This window comes from Bos indicus, chromosome 7 (assembly GCF_029378745.1).
Source record: "Bos indicus isolate NIAB-ARS_2022 breed Sahiwal x Tharparkar chromosome 7, NIAB-ARS_B.indTharparkar_mat_pri_1.0, whole genome shotgun sequence".
Lineage (NCBI taxonomy): Eukaryota > Metazoa > Chordata > Mammalia > Artiodactyla > Bovidae > Bos > Bos indicus.
The window spans coordinates 8,585,525-8,608,235 of NC_091766.1; the positions used below are offsets into that span (position 1 = coordinate 8,585,525).

A 22,711-nucleotide genomic window follows, 5' to 3' on the forward strand; every position below is an offset into this window, starting at 1 on the left:
ATATAAGGGAATCCACATATCAACTGATTTATCTGTAGAAACTTTGCAGGCCAGAAGAGAGTGACCTGATACATTCAAAGCACTGAAAGGGAAAATCCTGCAACCTAGGATCTCCTACCCTGGAAGGTTATCATTTAAAATAGAAGCAGAGACAAAGAAGTTCTCAGACAAGCAAAAATGGAAATATTTCATCAATAGGAAACCTACCCTAAAAGAAAAGGTGTAGTCTTCTCTAAATATAAAAGAAATATCTATAGGAAAGGTAAAATTCCACTAGGAAAGGCAAATATATAGTAAGGATTAAAGATTACTTAAATAATCAGTACATAGATTAAAAGACAAAGATATTTAAAAGTAATTATGATGGCATTGTACAGGAGACAGGGATCAAGACCATCCCCATGGAAAAGAAATGTGAAAAAGCAAAATGGCTGTCTGAGGAGGCCTTACAAATAGGTGTGAAAAGAAGAGAAGTGAAAAGCAAAGGAGAAAAGGAAAAATATAAGCATCTGAATGCAGAGTTCCAAAGAATAGCAAGGAGAGATAAGAAAGCCTTCCTCAATGATCAATGCAAAGAAATAGAGGAAAACAACAAAAAAGTGCTTCACGACCCAGATAATCATGATGGTGTGATCACTCACCTAGAGCCAGACATCCTAGAATGTGAAGTCAAGTGGGCCTTTGAAAGCATCAATATGAACAGAGCTAGTGGCAGTGATGGCATTCCAGTTGAGCTATTTCAAATCCTGAAAGATGATGCTGTGCAAGTGCTTCACTCAATATGCCAGCAAATTTGGAAAACTCAGCAGTGGCCACAGGACTGGAAAAGGTCAGTTTTCATTCCAATCCCAAAGAAAGACAATGCCAAAGAATGCTCAAACTACCACGCAATTGCACTCATCTCACATGCTAGTAAAGTAATGCTCAAAATTCTCCAAGCCAGGCTTCAGCAGTATGTGAACTGTGAACTTCCAGATGTTCAAGCTGGTTTTAGAAAAGGCAGAGGAACCAGAGATCAAATTGCCAACATCTGCTGGATCATTGAAAAAGCAAAAGCGTTCCAGAAAAACATCTATTTTTGCTTTATTGACTATGCCAAAGCCTTTGACTGTGTGGATCACAATAAACTGTGGAAAATTCTGAAAGAGATGGGAATACCAGACCACCTGACCTGCCTCTTGAGAAACCTATATGCAGGACAGGAAGCAACAGTTAGAACTGGACATGGAACAACAGACTGGTTCCAAATAGGAAAAGGAGTATGTCAAGGCTGTATATTGTCACCCTGCTTATTTAACTTATATGCATAGTACATCATGAGAAACGCTGGGGTGGAAGAAATACAAGCTGGAATCAAGATTGCTGGGAGAAGTATCAATAACCTTAGATATGCAGATGACAGCACCCTTATGGCAGAAAGTGAAAAGGAACTAAAAAGCCTCTTGATGAAAGTGAAAGAGGAGAGTGAGAAAGTTGGTTTAAAGCTCAACATTCAGAAAATGAAGATCATGGCATCTGATCCCATCACTTCATGGCAGATAGATGGGGAAACATTGGAAACAGTGTCAGACTTTTTTTTTTTTTTTTGGCTCCAAAATCCCTGTAGATGGTGATTGTAGCCATGAAATTAAAAGATACTTACTCTCTGAAGGAAAGTTATGACAAACCTAGGTAGCATATTGAAAGGCAGAGACATTACTTTGTCAAAAAAGGTCCATGTAGTCAAGGTTATGGTTTTTCCAGTGGTCATGTATGGATGTGAAAGTTGGACTGTGAAGAAAGCTGAATGCTGAAGAATTGATGCTTTTGAACTGTGGTGTTGGAGAAGATTCTTAAGAGTCCCTTGGACTTCAAGGAGATCAAACCAGTCCATCCTAGAGGAGATCAGTCCTGGGTGTTCATTGGAAGGACTGATGCTGAAGCTGAAACTCCAATACTTTGGCCACCTAATACGAAGAGTTGACCCATTGGAAAAGACTCTGATGCTGTGAGGGACTGGGGGCAGGAGGAGAAGGGGATGACAGAGGATGAGAATGCTGGATGGCATCACCAACTAGATGGAAATGAGTTTGAGTGAACTCTGGGAGTTTGTGATGGACAGGGAAGCCTGGTGTGCTGACAGAAAGAGTCAGACACAACTGCGTGACTGAACTGAACTGATGACTATAATAGACAGTAAAGAGATAAGCATGAATATGTAAAATATGACATAAAAACACAACATGTGGGGTATAGGAGCATACAAATGTAAATATTTAAAATATGTTTGAACTTAAATGACTATCAGCTTATTCAAGTAGATATAATTATGAGTGAAGAAATATGAAATCATGGTAAACACAAATCCAAAAACCTATAGGAGATAAACAAAAATAAAAAAGGAAGGAACTCAAGTATACCATTAAATAAACTCATCAAATCACAACAGGAGAAACAAAAGGAAGAAATGAACAAGAAGAACTATGAAAACAACTGAAAAACAAGGAATAAAATAGCAATAAGTACATAGCTATCAATATTTACATACCAATGGACTAAATGTTCCAATAAAAAAAACATAGCATGGCTGGTTGGAAAAAAAAGTCCTTCAATAAGCTGCCTGCAAAAACTCACTTCAGGGCTAAAGACACAAACAGACTGAAAGTGAGGGGATGGAAAAGATAGTTAATGCAAATGCAAACAACAAGAATGCAGGGGGAGCTCTACTCATGTGAGACATAATAGAGTTTAAAACAAAGGCTATAACAAAAGACAAAGAAGGACATTCTGTAATGATGAAGGGATCGTTACAAGATGAGGATATTACAGTTGGTAGCATACACATACCTAATACAGGAGCACCTATGTATTTAAAGCAAATACTAACAGACATGAAGGGAGAAATTGGCAATAATACAATAATAGCAGAGAATTTTAACACCCTAGTTCCACCAATGGGAAGATCATCCAGATCAATAAGGTATCAGTGGGACTAAATGACACAATAGGCCAATTGAACTAAATTGCTATCTAGAGGAAATTACATCCAAACCCAGCAGAATACACATTCTTTTTAAGTGGAGATGAAATGATCTCCTGGATAGATCACATACAAGGTCACAAAACACCCTCAATCAATTTAAGAGAACAGAAATTACATCAAGCATTTTCCTTGACCACAATTGTATGAAACTAGAAAACTACAGAAAGCAAACTAAAAAAAGCTAGATATGGAACAGGTTATTGATCACAGCTTCAGGATGAATGGACCCTGCTTACCCCTTGTTTTCAGAATTTTAGTCTCTAGAACTGTGAGGCAATAAATTTCTGTTGTTTAAGCCAACTATTTATGGTACTTTGTCATAACAGCCCCAGAAAAATAATACACCGTCTTTAAATATAGTCAAAGTCAAGACACAGTAAGATATAGTGATTACAGAACAGAAAAATTAAACTAATGTTTAGATATATCCAAGATTGTGAAAAATGCCTACCAATGGTTTGATCCTTGCTACTTATGAGAGTCCTACAACAATCCCATCACTGAGAGATGGTGCCCTGCTGAGGAGTCTCCCTAGGGTCCCTTTCAGTCTCTGTTCCTCAAACTGTAGATGAAGGGGTTCAGCATGGGGGTGACCACAGTGTACATCACTGAGGCCACCAGAATTGTCCTAGAGGATGAAATGACTGCAGAACTGAGGTAGACCCCTAGGCCTGTGCTATGGAACAAAGAAACCACAAAAAGGTGAGATCCACAGGTGGAAAAAAGCTTTATACTTGCCCCTGGCTGAAGAAATTCTCAGGATGGAGGAGAAAATCTGAGAGTAAGAAAAAAGGATCCAAAAGAGAGGAAAAACAGCTAGAATAATAGCCACAAAATACACCACTATGTTATTGATCAGGGTGTCAGAACAGGTAAGCTTCAGGACTTCAAGAAGATCACAAAAAAAGTGTGGGATCTTCATGTTCATGCAGAAGGACAGCCTCAAGACAGTCAAAGTCTCAAGCAGGGAGCTTGTGACACTGAGGCACCAGGAACCCAGAGTCAGCATCCCACAGACCCAGGGGTTAATGATGACCATATAGTGCAGAGGGTGACAGATGGCCACAAAGCGGTCATAGGCCATCACACTCAGGATTAAAATGTCCAGGCATTCAAATACAAAGAACAAAAATATCTGGATGATGCAGCCTTCATAAGTGATAACTTTGCTCTGTGTCTGGATGTTCCATAGCATCTTTGGGATGGTGGTGGAGGTGAAACCGATGTCTGCAAATGACAGGTTGGAGAGAAAGAAGTACATGGGAGTGTGGAGGTGGGGGTCTGAGATGATGGCCAGGCTCCCAGCAAATGTGACCACGTACAAGGACAGAAACAGCCCAAAGAAGAGAGGCTGCAGGTCTGGGTCCTCTGTGAATCCCAGGAGGAGAAAACTTCTTGTTTGGTTTATTTCCATGTGGCTGTCGGGTTTGTTCAGAATCAGCTGAAAAGAAACACGGAATTCACTCCAGATAATCATTAGTGCGAATGACAGAAATATCCTTAATCCAAACTCATGGAGATGTCATTCATTTGGGGCTAAAAATTTGATCTATTTGGTAACAAATTGTGGTTGCCATTGCTACTTGGAAAATCTGTTCCTAGGTTCAGTAGCTCTCTCTGAATAAAAAATATTTGGTAGAAATAAGGGGAGAAAAGATCAATAATTGTACCATAAGTTGAAAAATTATAAATAAGAATCTACTATGGAGAGAATTAGGATATAAAAAAGAATCTATTTGACTGATAAAAATTAATGTATTTAATGTATAAAGTCCTAAGTGTAAATCATAGAAAGATTAATGCATGAATTTAGAAAAAGGCATAGGATATTAAAGGTTCATAAAAGAAAGTGTAAAAAGGCAATAAATGTTAGACAAAAATTCTTTCTACTATTGCTCTATGAGGGATACTGTCTTCATTGCTAGAATTTATGTCTCTTCACAAAAGATTAAGAAGGAAAAATTCCATCATGTGGAAAGAAAAATAAAATTTCAAACACTTGCTATGAGAGGATAGTTGATCTGCTTTTCTGGCCTTGAGAAATTAAATCAGCATATAGATCTTTTATAATTAGACACATACTTGTACAAACCCAAGGGGAAATGACCTATAACAAGATACACTAAACTGTGGACAGGAATCACCTTTGAGTGGCAATAAAAGTCTAGATTTTTAGATTCATTTTATCCTACTATTTCTTTATTTTTTTTAATTTTATTTTATTTTTAATCTTTACATAATTGTATTAGTTTTGCCAAATATCAAAATGAATCTGCCACAGGTATACATGTTTTCCCCATCCTGAACTCTCCTCCCTCTTCTCTCCCCATACCATCCCTCTGGGTCGTCCCAGTGCACTAGCCCCAAGCATCCAGTATCGTCACACAGGTACTCTATCTCAAGAGTGAAAAGCATTTTAAAATTTGAAGATGCACTTCAGTTTTACAAAACAAAACTAACTAAAGCAGAAAATTAAGCAAAAAGCAGAGCTAATAAATGAAGAAGAAAAATTTTACAGCCAAGAAATAAATTCCAGTGTTAATTCTTTGACAAAATCAAATAGAGAAAATCAGATGCATAATGAAAGCAATAAAAAGAAAGAGAAGGAACAGAAATGCCTAAAATTAGGAAAGAGAAAAATGGACACATATAGAAGAAAATACTTTACTTTGCAAGATGATATTACTTATAAATCCTCATTAAAAATGGAAAATCTCTAAGAAATAAATTAATTGATTGGTTAATTCAGCATGTAGGATAACAGATCAATAATTAGAAAATCAGAACTTACCTTCAAAATTACCATGGAAATATGTGAGAGAAACATTAAAAGAATTCCCCTTTAAGTATTAAACAAGAAAAGAAAGTTTACAACCACAAATACTATTTACTAACACCCTTGAGATCTGAAATTGTTGTTTGAAGATTATAGATTGGTTTCTGATAATAAATTGAAAGCTGAAAACCTCTATCAGTGAATATAATTTTAATAAGGTAGTGGATATAACACAAATTTGTAAAAACCAATAGCTATGTTAAGGTAACATTCAATTGCAGATGCTGATATATTATATATTGTTCAGTTCAGTTCAGTTCAGTTCAGTCGCTCAGTCGTGTCCGACTCTTTGCGACCCCATGAATTGCAGCACGCCAGGCCTCCCTGTCCATCGCCAACTCCCGGAGTTCGCTCAGACTCATGTCCGTTGAGTCAGTGATGCCATCCAGCCATCTCATCCTCTGTCGTCCCCTTCTCCTCCTGCCCCCAATCCCTACCAGCATCAGAGTCTTTCCAAATGAGTCAACTCTTCGCATGAAGTGGCCAAAGTGCTGGAGTTTCAGCTTTAGCATCATTCCTTCCAAAGAAATCCCAGGGGTGATCTCCTTCAGAATGGACTGGTTGGATCTCCTTGCAGTCCAAGGGACTCTCAAGAGTCTTCTCCAACACCACAGTTCAAAAGCATCAATTCTTTGGCGCTCAGCTTTCTTCACAGTCCAACTATCACATCCATACCTGACCACTGAAAAACCATAGCCTTGACTAAAAGGACCTTTGTTGGCAAAGCAATGTCTGCTTTTGAATATGCTATCTAGGTTGGTCATAACTTTCCTTCCAAGGAGTAAGCGTCTTTTAATTTCATGGCTGCAGTCACCATCTGGAGTGATTTTGGAGCCCAGAAAATTAAAGTCTGACACTGTTTCCACTGTTTCCCCATCTATCTGCCATGAAGTGATGGGACCAGATGCCATGATCTTCATTTTCTGAATGCTGAGTTTTAAGCCAACTTTTTCACTCTCCTCTTTCACCTTCATCAAGAGGCTTTTTAGTTCTTCACTTTCTGCCATAAGGGCTGTTTTACAAAAATCATTTCTATCTAGTTCCAAAACATTATCATTATTATGGAAATCTCTGTACTAACTACCTGTGTAACTTTTCTGTAAATCTCAAATTATTCAAAAGTGAAAATTGGCAGAAAAAATGAGTGTGAGAGAAAAAAATAGCATTCATAATTAATGTTAAATCTCTTAAAAACAGATTACAATCATTTCAAGACAGCCTTCAGAATGGGAGAAAATAATAGAAAGTGAAGCAACTGACAAACAACTAATCTCAAAAATATACAAGCAACTCCTACAGCTCAATTCCAGAAAAATTAACGACCCAATCAAAAAATGGGCCAAAGAACTAAATAGACATTTCTCCAAAGAAGACATACAGATGGCTAACAAACACATGAAAAGGTGCTCAACATCACTCACTATCAGAAAATGCAAATCAAAACCACAATGAAGTACCATTTCACACCAGTCGGAATGGCTGCTATCCAAAGGTCTACAAGCAATAAATGCTGGAGAGGGTGTGGAGAAAAGGGAACCCTCTTACACTGTTGATGGGAATGCAAACTAGTACAGCCACTATGGAGAACAGTGTGGAGATTCCTTAAAAAACTGGAAATAGAACTGCCATACGACCCAGCAATCCCACTGCTGGGCATACACACTGAGGAAACCAGAATTGAAAGGGACACGTGTACCCCAATGTTCATCACAGCACTGTTTATAATAGCCAGGACATGGAAGCAACCTAGATGCCCATCAGCAGATGAATGGATAAGAAAGCTGTGGTACATATACACAATGGAGTATTACTCAGCCATTAAAAAGAATACATTTGAATCAGTTCTAATGAGGTGGATGAAACTGGAGCCTATTATACAGAGTGAAGTAAGCCAGAAAGAAAAACACCAATACAGTATACTAATGCATATATACGGAGTTTAGAAAGATGGTAATGACAACCCTGTATGCGAGACAGCAAAAGGGACACAGATGTATGCATCAGAACAGTCTTTTTTAAAAGAACAGTCTTTTGGACTCTGTGGGAGAGGGAGGGGGCAATGATTTGGGAGAATGGCATTAAAACATGTATAATATCATATAAGAAATGAATTGCCAGTCCAGGTTCAATGTAGGATACAGGAAGCTTGGGGCTGGTGCACTGGGATGACCCATACCATCCTATGGGGAGGGAAGTGGGAGGGGAGTTCAGGATGGGGAACACGTGTACACTCGTGGCGGATGCATGTTAATGTATGGCAAAACCAATACAATATTGTAAAGTAAAAAAAAAAAAAAGAAAGAAAGAAAAAAATACAATCATTTCAAACAGTAACAAAAATAGAAATCTGGAACAGGAACTGGAAACCACAAACATACAATAAATGAGAATGATAAATTTATTATATAAGCTAAAAATTATTGAGGATTACCAAATGTCGAGCACCTGTGCTATGTTTAATAGCCTTAGCTCTTTTTATCATCATCACAATTGGTGTGTGCCTGCTAAGTCACTTCAGTCATGTCTGATTCTTTGTGACCCCATGGACTGTAGGCCACCAGGCTTCTCTGTCCATGGGATTATCCCTGTAGGAATAATGGAACTGGTTGGCATTTCCTCCCCTAGGGGATCTTTCCAACCCAGGGATCAAAACCACTGTCTCCTATGGCTCCTGCACTGCTGGCGGATTCTTTACTGCTGAGTCACCGGGGATGCCCTGTATTGAGGTATAGTTAACAAATAACATTATATTAGTTTCAGGTGTATGGCATAATGATTTGATATGTGTATGTACTGCAAACTGATGACCATAATAGGTATAATTAACAACTATTTCCATACATAATTATGACATTTTTTTCTTGTGATAAGAACTTCTAAGATCTAGTCTTGTAGGAACTTCCAAATATACTATTCAGTATTAACTATAGTCACCATGCTTTACATTATAGTCCCATGGTTTATTTTACAACTGGAAATCTGTATCTTTTGACCTTCTTAACCCATTCCACCCACTGTCTCAGGCAGACACTGAACTTCACTACTTTTTTAAAAGAATGAATATGTGTTTACAGTAATGCAGTGATAATGATTAATATGTATAGATGATCACAGAGTGTTAGGGACAATTTAGGAACTTTAAAGGCATTATCTCCTTGGCTTTCCCGGTGGCTCTGTGGTAAAGTATTTGCCTGCCAGTGGAGGAGACACATGTTCAGTCGCTGACTGGGGAAGATCCCACATGCTAAGGAGCAATTAAGCCCCTGTGCCACATTTCCTGAGCCTGTGCTCTAGGGCCCTGGAGCCACAGGTACTGAAGCCTGAGTGCCCTAAAGCCTATGCTCCACAACAAGAGAAGTCACAGCAGTGAGAGGCCATGCACCATGCCTAGACAGTAGCCCACACATGCTGTAACAAGAGAAAAGCCCCTGCAGCAGTGGACCTAACATGGCCAAAAATAAACAAATACAAATTTAAAAAAATGCATTTTATCCTTTAACTTAATCATCTTAATATTATGAAGTGGATAGTACCATGATCCCCATCTTACAAAATTTAAAACTGAGAGCCAGAATCATTAACTAACTTAATGTGAGAAGATGTATAAACAGATCTGCAAGTGTTAACTATATGGAACCCAAGGGATTGTTTCTTTTTTGAACGAATTAATTAAATTTGATAGATGAAAGAATAAAGGTGCATCTTTGATAGAGGAAAATATAGGAACCTGTAACAGCTCCTTAAAAATGTCTAAGATAGTTGGATAAGAACCTCTGGAGACATTTTGGCAGCCAAGGCATCAGTTCCCATTAGAATGGTGAGATGTTCTCAGAATTGGGTTTTAGAAGAGAGGAGGAAGCTGAAAGAGATTGAAAGAGATTCAGGATGTGAATTGTGTAGAATGTTTTAGCAAATGGACTCTTACCATTGTGTTATCCTCATTTGTGCCACCCATGTTAATACTCTGAGAATTCTGCCTGTCTCCGTACCTGTTTCCCATGGCACACCCTCAGTGGGTCTCTAGTTTCCTCGGTCCTTTCTTTCCTGGGTAATGGATGGTCAACTCAGCTCCAAGGAAGTGCAGGGAGGTGACATCAGGCATACATTCTTTGAAAGGGCACCGCTGAACTTCCTCCTTCCTGGGACTGTGGAGCTGTAGTGAGAGGAGAAAGGGACATATTTACCATTTCTGGGGCTTCAGAGGTTGAATTCTCACAACTTCTCATTAAGTTAATTGTTCCATGTCACTCTATTCTAGGAGAAATTTGGTTCCCACGAATGAGGAAGCTAAAACAGAAAGGAGCTTTTCTTCTGCTAGGTTTGTACCCATGGGAGCATCTTGGCTTTGAGATATGCGTACTCCTTCCCATGCACCTTAGTCATTATGCTCTTTTCTCCATATGTCTTGTCTCTAGTGTCCTTTCCCATGAGTATTTCCTCAACATTTCAGTTGAAATCTGTTTGACTATCAAAGACATGCTGGCAAATGGTTCAGGACCACATGAGTCCCAAGCACCTGGACTTGGAGTTGTCAACAAAGACCTGGCACATACCCAACTCCCAACAAAACCATTTCTAATGACTTCTAGTCACACTATTCAAGGTGCAATCTACAGAAGTTTCCAGGCATGCAATGAGAGAAATATGGTAAGGTAAGAGGTGGACGTCTGGCTATATAGGCAGGACTCTGCAGATATCCATAGCTTTACAAGGTCAAAACAAATCCATTAGACCCTCCTTGATATTCCAATCCAGAGGATAGCACCATCTTTATTAATTCATAAGGTACTGTTTTAAAAATCATAATCAACAATATCAAAGCGTTTTCAGAAAATAGGAACAGGCCATCACTTAGGGTGCTTAGGTATGATCTTGCATGTCTGTTGGATTTTACTTCCTTTTCTCCATTCATGAGGGAAGTGCTGTTTTCTATTCTGCTCATGGTGGATCTGAATGTCCAAGTTTTATAACCACTGGGTGCTTCCTATACTTGAAACATTTTTTCATCTATTTTCTCCCATAATCTGGCTTCTACTTTTAATATCAGCTAACTTGTACCTGTTAATATCACTAATAATCTACTAGTAGCCTCATCTGATGATCATCCATTTAATTATCTTCTGATGTTTGACATTTCAACATTTCATCCTTGAAACTCTATACTTTTGATTTCAATTCCTATTCTCTCTGTCCTCCCATCTTTCCAAACTTTTCTGCTTTTACAGGAAACTCTAATGTCTTAACACCCCACAAAAACACATAAAATACTGGGGAAAATGGTGAGTATCAACTTCATGAATATGAAAAACTACTGATGGTTCAGAGCAAAAAAGTGAACACTTAAGAAAAAGGCAACTGGAATCAGATTAGAAAACTTTTTGATAATTTAATTTATTATTTCCCCAACATCCTCTTCTTGGGTCAGTAGCAGTGTTGCAGATGGCACCACAGTCCCTGTGTGGATTCTTAGTGATGGAGAACAAAAAGATGTGGCTTTCTGTTTTGACCTTTCTTTTGACTCCTCAAAGGATTTGCAAAATTTACTTCGAACAGAGAGATTCCAAGTTACTTTGCCTAACTTGGAATTTCTCTCAAGGTGGGAAAGCAGCTCTGTGGACTGTGATTGTTGAGCATGTTTAAAGACCAATGAACTACCTCCTGGTGTCTGGGGCAGAAGATATGAAATGGGGCAAACAGTAGGCACACTGAAATTTCTCTGAGGAAAGACTGGAGAGGGAGATGCTTTGGAAGCATGACTATGAAAGTATTCACATATTATTTAGAATTTAAAAGACTGGGCAGAAAGCCTGATCAGAAAAAAAAGCCCTAATTTCTCACCTCTGACTGATAGTCAAGGCTCTGGGCAAGCAGCATGTGAAGACAGAGGTAAATAATTATTAAATGTTCAGCAGAGGATTAAAAGAAGTCCAAGTGTACACAGGCATGTGAACATGGGCACACACACACACACACACACACACACACACATCCAAACAATAAAGTTTGAGAAAGTTTATTTGGATCCAGAATTTAGGAAATCTATCATTAGCTGATCATTAAGATAACAGAACAGAGACTTTAGTGATCCCATATAGCAAAAAATATAGTCTATAAAATTTAGTTTATAAAAATCATTAAGCAAACAAACAAATACAGTCTACAATAAAACAGCAGTGTATCTCAAGGAGGAGGTACATATCTGATTTCTGAAATTGTGACAATTTAATATTCACAATATTTAGTTTTCAGCAATAAGGAGGATAAATATGAATAATGCATAGAAATGAGAAAGTATGACTCTTTCACAAGAACAAATCATATAGTAGAATCTGAATTTGGGACTCTGGGCTTGTCAGAAAAAGACTTAATATAAACTGTCTTAAATGTACTCTGAGAGCTAAAGAGAGCCATGTACAAAGAATTAAAAGAAACCAGGAGGATGCAAGAATTTGTGTATAAAGGGAGTCCCAGAAGAGTAGTTGAGGGAAAGTGGCAGAACAAATGTTTTAAAAAATAATGACTGAAAAGTTCCCAAAGTTGATGAAAGGCATGAATCTATGTGTTCAGGAAGCTCAAAATATTCCAAGCAGGATAAACTTAAAGAGGTCTATTCTGAGACGTATTGTAATCAAATTGACAAAAGAGAAAGACAGAGAGGACCTTGAAAGCAGCAAAAGAGAAGTGACTTCTCACAGAAGAAGTATATTAGTAAGATTAACAGTTGATTTCTAATGGGAAGTGTGAGACTTAGATTTAAAGTTCTAGGGGAAAAGCTCTTAACCAGCAAAACTGTATCCAGCAAAACTACCCTTCAAAAATGAAGGATATTATCTATTAACACATTAAGCCATGATACAACTTGCATGAAAAGGCAAAATATTATGAAAGTGAAGGATATTCAATACAAAGACTGTGTATTGTATGATTCCTTGTATATAAACTGCATATAATATGTAGATACATAGAGTCATACATGGAACACTTTTTCAGGGACTAGAAAAGGAAATAATGGGGAGCAACTGTTCTTATAATGTATAAATGGTTTTATGTTGACATGATGAAAATATTTTAAAACTAGATTGAGGTGGTAGTTGTACAATACTCTGAATGCTCTAAATGATACTGAACTGTTTGTCTTAAAATGGTTAATTTTATGTTATGTGAATTTCAACTCAAATTATTTTTTAAAGAAGGAGAAATTAAGACATTCCCAGATAAACAAGTTGAAGTTTGTTTTGGTAGATATACTTTCTACATAATGCTTTGTGATCAACACAGTCAAAGGCTTTAGCATAGTCAATGAAGCAGAAGTAGATGTTTTTCTGGAATTCCCTTGATATTTCTATGATCTAATAGATGTTTGCAATTTCATCTCTGGTTCCTCTGCCTTTTCTAAATCCAGCTGGTACATCTGGAAGTTCTTGTTTCAGGTACTGTTGAAGCCTAGCTTGAAGAATTTTGAGCGTTTCCTTGCTAACATGTGAAATGAGTTTAATTGTGTGGTAGTTTGAACATTGGAGAAGGCAATGGCAACCTACTCCAATACTCTTGCCTGGAAAATCCCATGGACAGACGAAGAGGAGCCTGGTGGGCTGCAGTCCATGGGCTCACTAGGAGTCGGACACGACTGAATGACTTCACTTTCACTTTTCTTTTTTTTTTTTAATTTTATTTTATTTGTAACCTTTACAATATTGTGTTAGTTTTGCCAAATATCGAAATGAATCCGCCACAGGTATACCTGTGTTCCCCACCCTGAACCCTCCTCCCTCTTCCCTCCCCATACCATCCCTCTGGGTCGTCCCAATGCACCAGCCCCAGGAATCCAGTATCGTGCATCAAACCTGGACTGGCGACTCGTTTCATACATATTATACATGTTTCAATGCTATTCTCCCAAATCTCCCCACCCTCTCCCTCTCCCACAGAGTCCATAAGACTGATCTATACATCAGTGTCTCTTTTGCTGTCTCATACACAGGGTTATTGTTACCATCTTTCTAAATTCCATATATATGCGTTAGTATACTGTATTGGTGTTTTTCTTTCTGGCTTACTTCACTCTGTATAATAGGCTCCAGTTTCATCCATCTCATTAGAACTGATTCAAATGTATTCTTTTTAATGGCTGAGTAATACTCCATTGTGTATATGTACCACAGCTTTCTTATCCATTCATCTGCTGATGGGCATCTAGGTTGCTTCCATGTCCTGGCTATTATAAACAGTGCTGCGATGAACATTGGAGTACACGTGGCTCTTTCCCTTCTGGTTTCCTCAGTGTGTATGCCCAGCAGTGGGATTGCTGGATCATAAGGCAGTTCTATTTCCAGTTTTTTAAGGAATCTCCACACTGTTCTCCATCATGGATACTAGTTTGCATTCCCACCAACAGTGTAAGAGAGTTCCCTTTTCTCCACACCCTCTCCAGCATTTATTGCTTGTAGACTTAAGGATCGCAGCCCTTCTGACTGCTGTGAAATGATACCTCATAGTGGTTTTGATTTGCATTTCTCTGATAATGAGTGATGTTGAGCATCTTTTCATGTGTTTGTTAGCCATCTGCATGTCTTCTTTGGAGAAATGTCTATTTAGTTCTTTGGCCCTTTTTTTGATTGGGTCCTTTATTTTTCTGGAGTTGAGCTGTAGGAGTTGCTTGTATATTTTTGAGATTAGTTGTTTGTCCATTGCTTCATTTGTTATTATTTTCTCCGATTCTGAAGGCTGTCTTTTCACCTTGCTAATAGTTTCCTTTGTTGTGCAGAAGCTTTTAAGTTTAATTAGGTCACATTTGTTTATTTTTGCTTTTATTTCCAATATTCTGGGAGGTGGGTCATAGAGGATCCTGCTGTGATGTATGTTGGAGAGTGTTTTGACTATGTTCTCCTCTAGGAGTTTTATAGTTTCTGGTCTTACGTTGAGATCTTTAATCCATTTTGAGTTTATTTTTGTGTATGGTGTTAGAAAGTGTTCTAGTTTCATTCTTTTACAAGTGGTTGACCAGTTTTCCCAGCACCACTTGTTAAAGAGACTGTCTTTTCTCCATTGTATATTCTTGCCTCCTTTGTCAAAGATAAGGTGTCCATATGTGTGTGGATTTATCTCTGGGCTTTCTATTTTGTTCAATTGGAAAAGAAGAACTAAAAGTCTCACTGTTTGCAGATGACATGATCCTCTACATAGAAAACCCTAAAGACTCCACCAGAAAATTACTAGAACTAATCAATGATTATAGTAAAGTTGCAGGATATAAAATCAACACAGAGAAATCCCTTGCATTCCTATACACTAATAATGAGAAAACTGAAAGAGAAATTAAGGAAACAATTCCATTCACCATTGCAATGGAAAGAATAAAATACTTAGGAATATATCTACCTAAAGAAACTAAAGACCTATATATAGAAAACTATAATACACTGGTGAAAGAAATCGAAGAGGACACTAATAGATGGAGAAATATACCATGTTCATGGATTGGAAGAATCAATATAGTGAAAATGAGTAAACTACCCAAAGCAATTTATGGATTCAATGCAACCCCTATCAAGCTACCAACGGTGTTCTTCACAGAGCTAGAACAAATAATTTCACAATTTGTATGGAAATACAAAAAACCTCGAATAGCCAAAGCTGTCTTGAGAAAGAAGAATGGAACTGGAGGAATCAACCTATCTGACTTCAGGCTCTATTACAAAATCACTTTTCACTTTTATGCATTGGAGAAGGAAATGGCAACTCACTCCAGTGTTCTTGCCTGGAGGATCCCAGGGACGGGGGAGCCTGATGGGCTGCCATCTATGGGGTCGCACAGAGTCAGACACGACTGAAGCAACTTAGCAGCAGCAGTTTGAACATTTTTGGCATTGCCCTTCTTCGGGATCGGAATGCAAACTGACCTTTTCCAATCCTGTGGACACTGTTGAGTTTTCCAAATTTACTGGCATATTTAGTGCAGTACTTTGACAGCATCATATTTTACGATTGAATCAGATATACTGCGCTTAGTTGCTCAGTTGTGTCTGACTCTTTCTGACCCCATAGACTGTAGCCCATCAGCTTCCTCTGTCCATGGGGATTCTTCAGGCAAGAATACTGGAGTGGGTTGCCATGTCCTTCTCCAGGGGATCTTCCCAGCCCAGAGATTAAACCCTGGCCTCCCACACTGCAGGCAGATTCTTTACTGTCGGAGCCACCAGGAAAGCCCTGAATCAGATGCATATGTGTTAACTGGAGCCACTAAATTAATGTTAATAAAGGAAATTGTTGTCTAAGGCAGTGCACCAAGTGTTTACTCAGGATTCTGAAAGCTCTTGTCACTCAGATGGGATTTGCCCTTTCACTCTCGTCAAGGTTGGCTGCTGAATTTTCCCCAAATACCTCAATACCCAAGCCATTATACAACATCACTGCCTCAGTTTTACTACAGGGTGTGGATTATCATGTGTCATGTCTCTAGCCTATGTTAAGAAATATTCAAAAACCTTACAATGTTTTTCAGTTCCTTGAAGGAATTGGCTGGAGACAGTGCTTTCTTCATCACACAATGTGCTGTTTTATGAGAATTAGGAAGATCAATGTCCTTTTGAACAAGATCTTCCTGCTTGTATCAAGCAATTGTTTGTTTTAATGTTCTGGATACTGTCAATCTTGTGATTGCTCATTATAGATTGGTTATGTAACTTTTCCGTTCCCCTCTTCCCTTTTGACAGAGCCTGATTATATCTGGAAGCAGTCAGATGCCCAGCAAAGATACCATATTTTCCACATCCTTTTCAATCATGGACAGTCATGGACAATATGTTAAGGTATTGGGTGGGAATATTGAAATGCTCAGTAGCAGCCTTTTCTCTTTCTATCTGGAATTTGCATAAGACGATGAGACTCTTGGAGCTGACATATCTTGGAAAACTATACGTTACACATGCAGGAACAGAGAGGTAGAATGAACCCTGAGACATTGTTCATGTTCTTCTTTTATGAGGGAGATAAATTAACCCTTCAGTTCAGTTCAGTTCAGTCACTCAGTCGTGTCCGACTCTTTGCGACCCCATAAATCGCAGCACACCAGGCCTCCCTGTCTATCACCAACTTCCGGAATTCACCCAGACTCACATCCATCGAGTCAGTGATGCCATCTCATCCTCTGTCGTCCCCTTCTCCTCCTGCCCCCAATCCCTCCCAGCATCAGAGTCTTTTCCAATGAGTCAATTCTTTGCATGAGGTGGCCAAAGTACTGGAGCTTCAGCTTTAGCATCATTCCTTCCAAAGAAATCCCAGGGCTGATCCTCAGAATGGACTGGCTGGATCTCCTTGCTGTCCAAGGGACTCTCAAGAGTCTTCTCCAACACCACAGTTCAAAGGCATCAATTCTTCGGCGCTCAGCCTTCTTCACAGTCCAACTCTCACATCCATACATGACCTCAGGAAAAACCATAGCCTTGACCAGACGGACCTTTGTTGGCAAAGTAATGTCTCTGCTTTTGAATATGCTATCTAGGTTGGTCACAACCTTCCTTCCAAGGAGCAAGCGTCTTTTAATTTCATGGCTGCAGTCACCATCTGCAGTAAATTAACCCTTAATTCGTAGGTAAACAATTTACTTTTTTTCTTTTATGTAACATGACTATCTTTTCAGGAAAATAAGATGAAAGTTACTTGGGATAGTATATATCATTTGAGAAGAAATTATTCTTAAGAAATCCTTGTTGTTCTATGAATGAAATAAAAATATCCAAATATTTCAGATCAAAACTTGGGAAACATTTTGTGTCGTGGGACAAAAGATAAATGGGAAAACTTTATCAGACTCAGGAAGTGAATTGCAAAGTGAGTTACTTAAATTGTATAAAGAGGTGGAGACAAAGAAATGGACACTCATGGAAATCAATAGAAGGAACAAGGTTTATTTCCACAATGGATCAAGGAAAAGCAGTTCCTGGCTCAGTTGCTCTTTGTCCTGCAATCAAGGGCACTTCTTGAGATGCAGGAAAGCCATCCTGGTTAGAGCTGCTGTCCTATAAATGCTTTCAGAGCTCTCTTTATGTCTTTATTCCGCAGACTGTAGACGAAAGGGTTCAACATGGGTGTGACCACAGTGTACATCACTGAGGCTGTTGCACTTGAGTGGGAGCTGTGGGTACCAGCAGAGCCAAGGTACACTCCAAGGCTTGTACAATAAAATAAGGAAACAACCAAGAGGTGAGATGCACAGGTAGAAAATGCCTTATACTTCTCCTGAGTTGATCCAATTCTATATATGGAGGAAATTATCTTATAGTAAGAGTAAAGGATTCCAGCCAGGGGACCAATGGCCAGAAGCAGTGATGTAAAATATATCATCATGTTGTTAAGAAAGGTGTCAGAACATGCAAGTTGGATGACCTGATTGAGTTCACAGAAAAATTGGGGGATTTCTAAGTCTTCACAGAAGGTCAGATCCAAAACTATTAAACTTTGTAGCAAAGAATTCAGGACACCCATGATCCAGGACACCAGCACCAGCACTCCACAGAGCCAGGGATTCATGATGACCGTGTAGTGCAGGGGGTGACAGATGGCCACGAAGCGATCATAGGCCATCACAGTCAGGAGTAAGTCATCCAACACTGCAAAGAGTACAAAAAAATACATCTGTGTGATGCAGCCTTCATAAGTTATAACTTTGCTCTGTGTCTGGATGTTCCACAGCATCTTTGGGATGGTGGTGGAGGTGAAACAGATGTCTACAAAGGACAGGTTGGAGAGGAAGAAGTACATGGGGGTGTGGAGGTGGGAGTCTGAGTTGACAGCCAGGATGATGAGCAGGTTCCCAAATACAGAGATCAAGTACATGGAGAGGAAAAGCCCAAATATGAGGGGCTGAAGTGCTGGTGCATCTGAGAATCCCAGAAGAAAAATTTCTGAAATTCGTGTATCATTCTGTGGTTCCATGTGCTGGAGGTGACTACCAGAAAAATTTAAAAAGATTAATTTTCACATAAGCAACTTGATAATTTAGAATTAATAACCGACTTAAGAACCTAGAATTAATGCTATGTTTATATTGTAGAGCCAATATATTAATTTCTGTATTTGGTGGCTTGCCTGGTCCTCATTAAGGGGATCCTTATTCCATTTTTATAGAATTCCTTTCCCACTGTCAGCCTGATATTCAAGCATAGTGTATACTACTGTTTTTGAGAATATCTTTCATGCATTTGAGGAATATATATTGACTACAGACAATTCTTCAGGCATAGCCAGAGCATAGGGATGTTTAAAAATAAGTCTTTACAATCTAAAGACTTATGGCAGTGAGAAAATATAATCAAACAAAAATAATAACAATGCAACATGTTTAATAGCTCAGATGCAATGAAGAAAAAGAAAGCATATATAAAGGAAAGAGTGGATAGAATGTGTTATTTTTATTGGGACTTCAACCAAGACATGCAAATAAGGTAGCACTTTAACAGACACCTTAAAGAAGAACGAGAGAGAGAGAGAGAGAGAGAGAGAGAGAGAGAGAGAGAGAGAGAAAGTTATCTGAGGAATATGTGCCTGGCAGAAGGAACAGCCAGTGCAAAGGCCCTGGGGAAGAAGTGTGCTTCAGAAGCTCAGGGCCCAGAATGAGCCAGTGTGTGGCGGGAAAAGAATAAGCCACAGAGTGATGAGGGATGATATTAGAGGATGTTGAGGAGGGAGGAAACCTGTCTGCTGCTGCTCAGGCTTTAAGACACAGGGAGCCCATTGTCCACACTATGAATGTAAATCTTACACTTTATTAATCTCATTGTAAAGGCATCTGATGAATTGAAAATGATCGCTTCCTTAGCACTTTCTTGAATGAGTTATGGTCTCTGTATTATGAGTTACTTTGGAATACACCATTCCAGGTACCCCTACTCTGAGCACTGCTCTCAGTTCACAAAGCATGCACACACACACACACACACACACACACACACACACACACTCACACAACATTCCCAGGCCTCCTAATCAATGTTATTTCCATGTTCCTTCATTCCGTCTCACACTGTTTCACTGTTTAGGCTCCGAGTAGATACAACTCTAGCTGTCCAGATCAAATATCTTTTCTCTAGAGAATTTAGAAATGGTACCCAGAAATTCTTAAGACTCCCATGGACAAATAGACTTGGGCTCCATATTGGTATGTCCATTTTTCTGCTTTGTAATTAAATAAACATGAACAATCTGTCCATAAACATACAGAAAGAGGACTGAAAAGGACTCGAGAAAGAAAATATCTAATAAACTCAGGTGATCCCTGAGAGACTTTGAGACAGATAAAGCTTCTTTGGTTTTTGGCAGCCTAATTAACCCCATTTGATGCCAAGCAAAAATAATAATAATAAAATTGCTTAAAAGATAAAAGTGGTAATAAATATATGATGTGAAACACTTTAAAGATTGAATGCCCCAAAATAAATTTAAAAAATAACATAAACACAAAACAAAACACAAACAAAAGATGAATGCCCCTAGTGAAAACTGATCAGAGAAAATAAAATAATAATTCACAAAAGGAAATATACAAAATAAAATATGCTTTGACTGTTGTTAATATCAAACAGAAGGAGACTTGTTTTTCCTGTGACTGTCCTGTATTTGACCCGTTGTTTTCTATGTAATTGAATAGAAGATTAGGGAAGCCCCTTTCTCAGTTTTCTCATGTGGTATCTTTCCTTTGTTTTTCTTCTACTGTGGGTTTTGATCTCATCCTGATAAGTCCAGTGGGCATACTTTAATATCAGTCTTTATCCAACATGCAAAGACATGCAAGGACCTCCTAGACAATAGCCTGTAAAATTCTATACATACCATGACAATCCCATCCTTTCAATAGCTGAATAACTTTATATGATTTAAGCCTGAGCACACTGTGACAGATACTTTTTTCCATTGTACTCCAACTTCTCATTATAATGCAAGATCCAAGCAAGCAGGATTTCACCTGTTTTGTTCACTTTCCTATTTTCAAACGTATGCAAATATATGTGCTGTGTTCAACTGCCCAGTCTGACTCTTTGCGACGCTATGGACTGAAGCCCACTGGGCTCTTCTGTCCATGGGATTTTTCTGGCAAGTTTACTGAAGTGGGTTGCCATTTCCTTCTCCAGGGGATCTCCCAACCCAGGGATTGAACCCGTGTCTCTCATGTCTCCTACACTGCAGACAGATTCTTTACCACTGAGCCACTGGGGAAGCCATGCAAAAATATGTGCACCTACAAATTTAAATAAATGTGAAGTTATATAAAGTAAAAAGAATGACAGAGAGGATGAACCAGGTTATACACAGTAGTTTCAAAGGAACTATATTCAACATAATTGAAAGATGCATCAAAAGCTTACTGCAATGAGACATAAAATAATTTGATGACTTCAACATGGACTGATAATTAAGTTGAAAATCACATAGACATAAAAGAATATGATATATAATATTCCTAGAAATTTTGGCACTTAGCAGGTGCTTAATTATTATTTGTTGAATGAATCAATAAATTAGGTCTCAGTATGTAAGGGTATTTAGTATGTCAAGGTCATATTTCAATAGGTTTGAAAAGGTTGGATTGTTGAATGAAATCTGGCAGAATAGATATCTAATTGGAAGAAAATTAAGTTGATTCCCAGCTTTGGTCCTACTGCAATGAATCAGAGGGATTATATATTCACTGTAAGAGTAAGCAATACCCTCAGGTGAACATTTAGAAAACCACACATAAAATCTACAGGAAGGCCAACTATCTTATTTTTTTCCTTTTAAACTTTGTATTTTATATTAGTGTATAGCCTATTAAAATGTTGTGAGAGTTTCAGGTGGACAACAAAGGAATTCAGCCATATGTACACAGGTATGCATTCTCTCCCAAATGTCACTCCCATTGAGGCTGCCACATAACGTTGAGCAGAGTTCCCTGGGCTATACAGTAGGCCCTTGTTGGTTATCCATTTTAAATATAGCAAGAGGGCCGACTATCTTAACTAAGGAAAGAAACTCAGAAGTAAGAAGATAAGATACATTTAACTAAATACAATGTAAAACATTTTAATAGCCAAATCACTGTTCAAAAGTCAGTTGAGAAACTGTAATTAAAAAATAAATCATTTGAAAAGTTGACAGTGTTAGAATAATAGGCATAAGGCATATGGGCATAAAATAATATAGGCAAGTCAAAATGGTGATCAAATATATGAGTCTTTGATCAAAGTCAGGAATAGTTGGAAAACAATAAATACCTCTTTCACAAAAAAAATGTTAAAGAGCTGTCACATTGATTGGGATTGGGACTTTTAAACAGGTAGTAAAGGAGTTCACTAATGCTTCTGACAAATGTAAAATGTTCCAAGTTTGGGGAAGCAGGCTGAAGAAAGGTATAGCTATTAATAGTACAGAAGTTCTTTAACTGGGGGTTTCTCAGTCTCAGCACTATTGACCTTCTAGGGCAGGTTGGTCTCTGTGGTGGGGTCTGTCCTGTGCCTTGTAGGATGTCTAGAGCTTCCCTGGTTTCCATCCACTCCTTTTCTGTGTGACAGACAGACATTTTCCCACACATTGCTCAATGTCTCCTGGGAGAAAAATCACTCCTGGTTAGAACTACAATTTGAACTTCACAATCTCACAGTATTTTTATAGCCTTGTTATAACAGCAGCAGAATAACAAAGAATATGAAGGATCTTCAAAATTATGAGCAGCAGAGTCCCATCATACCATTTTTTTTTAAACAATGAGAGGATTTTATATAGTTTGTGGTTCTACTTATCTACTGATAACACAAAACAATGGTTCTCAAAGAGTCTCTGAGAACTTTACAAAGGAGTTCTGTGACATCAAAACTGTTTTC

General features: G+C 38.4%; 1 protein-coding gene and 1 pseudogene across 1 annotated transcript; both read right to left on the reverse strand.

The window, feature by feature from the left end:
- Window positions 1-3,494: 3,494 nt before the first annotated feature.
- On the reverse strand, window positions 3,495-4,436 carry LOC139183935 (olfactory receptor 7C2-like; annotated as a pseudogene).
- Window positions 4,437-17,861: 13,425 nt separating this feature from the next.
- LOC139183936 (olfactory receptor 7A17-like) lies at window positions 17,862-18,791 on the reverse strand. The gene has a single exon (XM_070792238.1). It carries the CDS (start codon window positions 18,789-18,791, stop codon window positions 17,862-17,864), a length of 930 nt encoding a protein of 309 aa, XP_070648339.1.
- Window positions 18,792-22,711: the final 3,920 nt, after the last annotated feature.

What these genes read in the sequence shown, in the direction of transcription:
- LOC139183936 (XM_070792238.1), bottom strand. Translation starts at nt 18,791, where the DNA reads ATGGAACCACAGAATGATACACGAATTTCAGAAATTTTTCTTCTGGGA.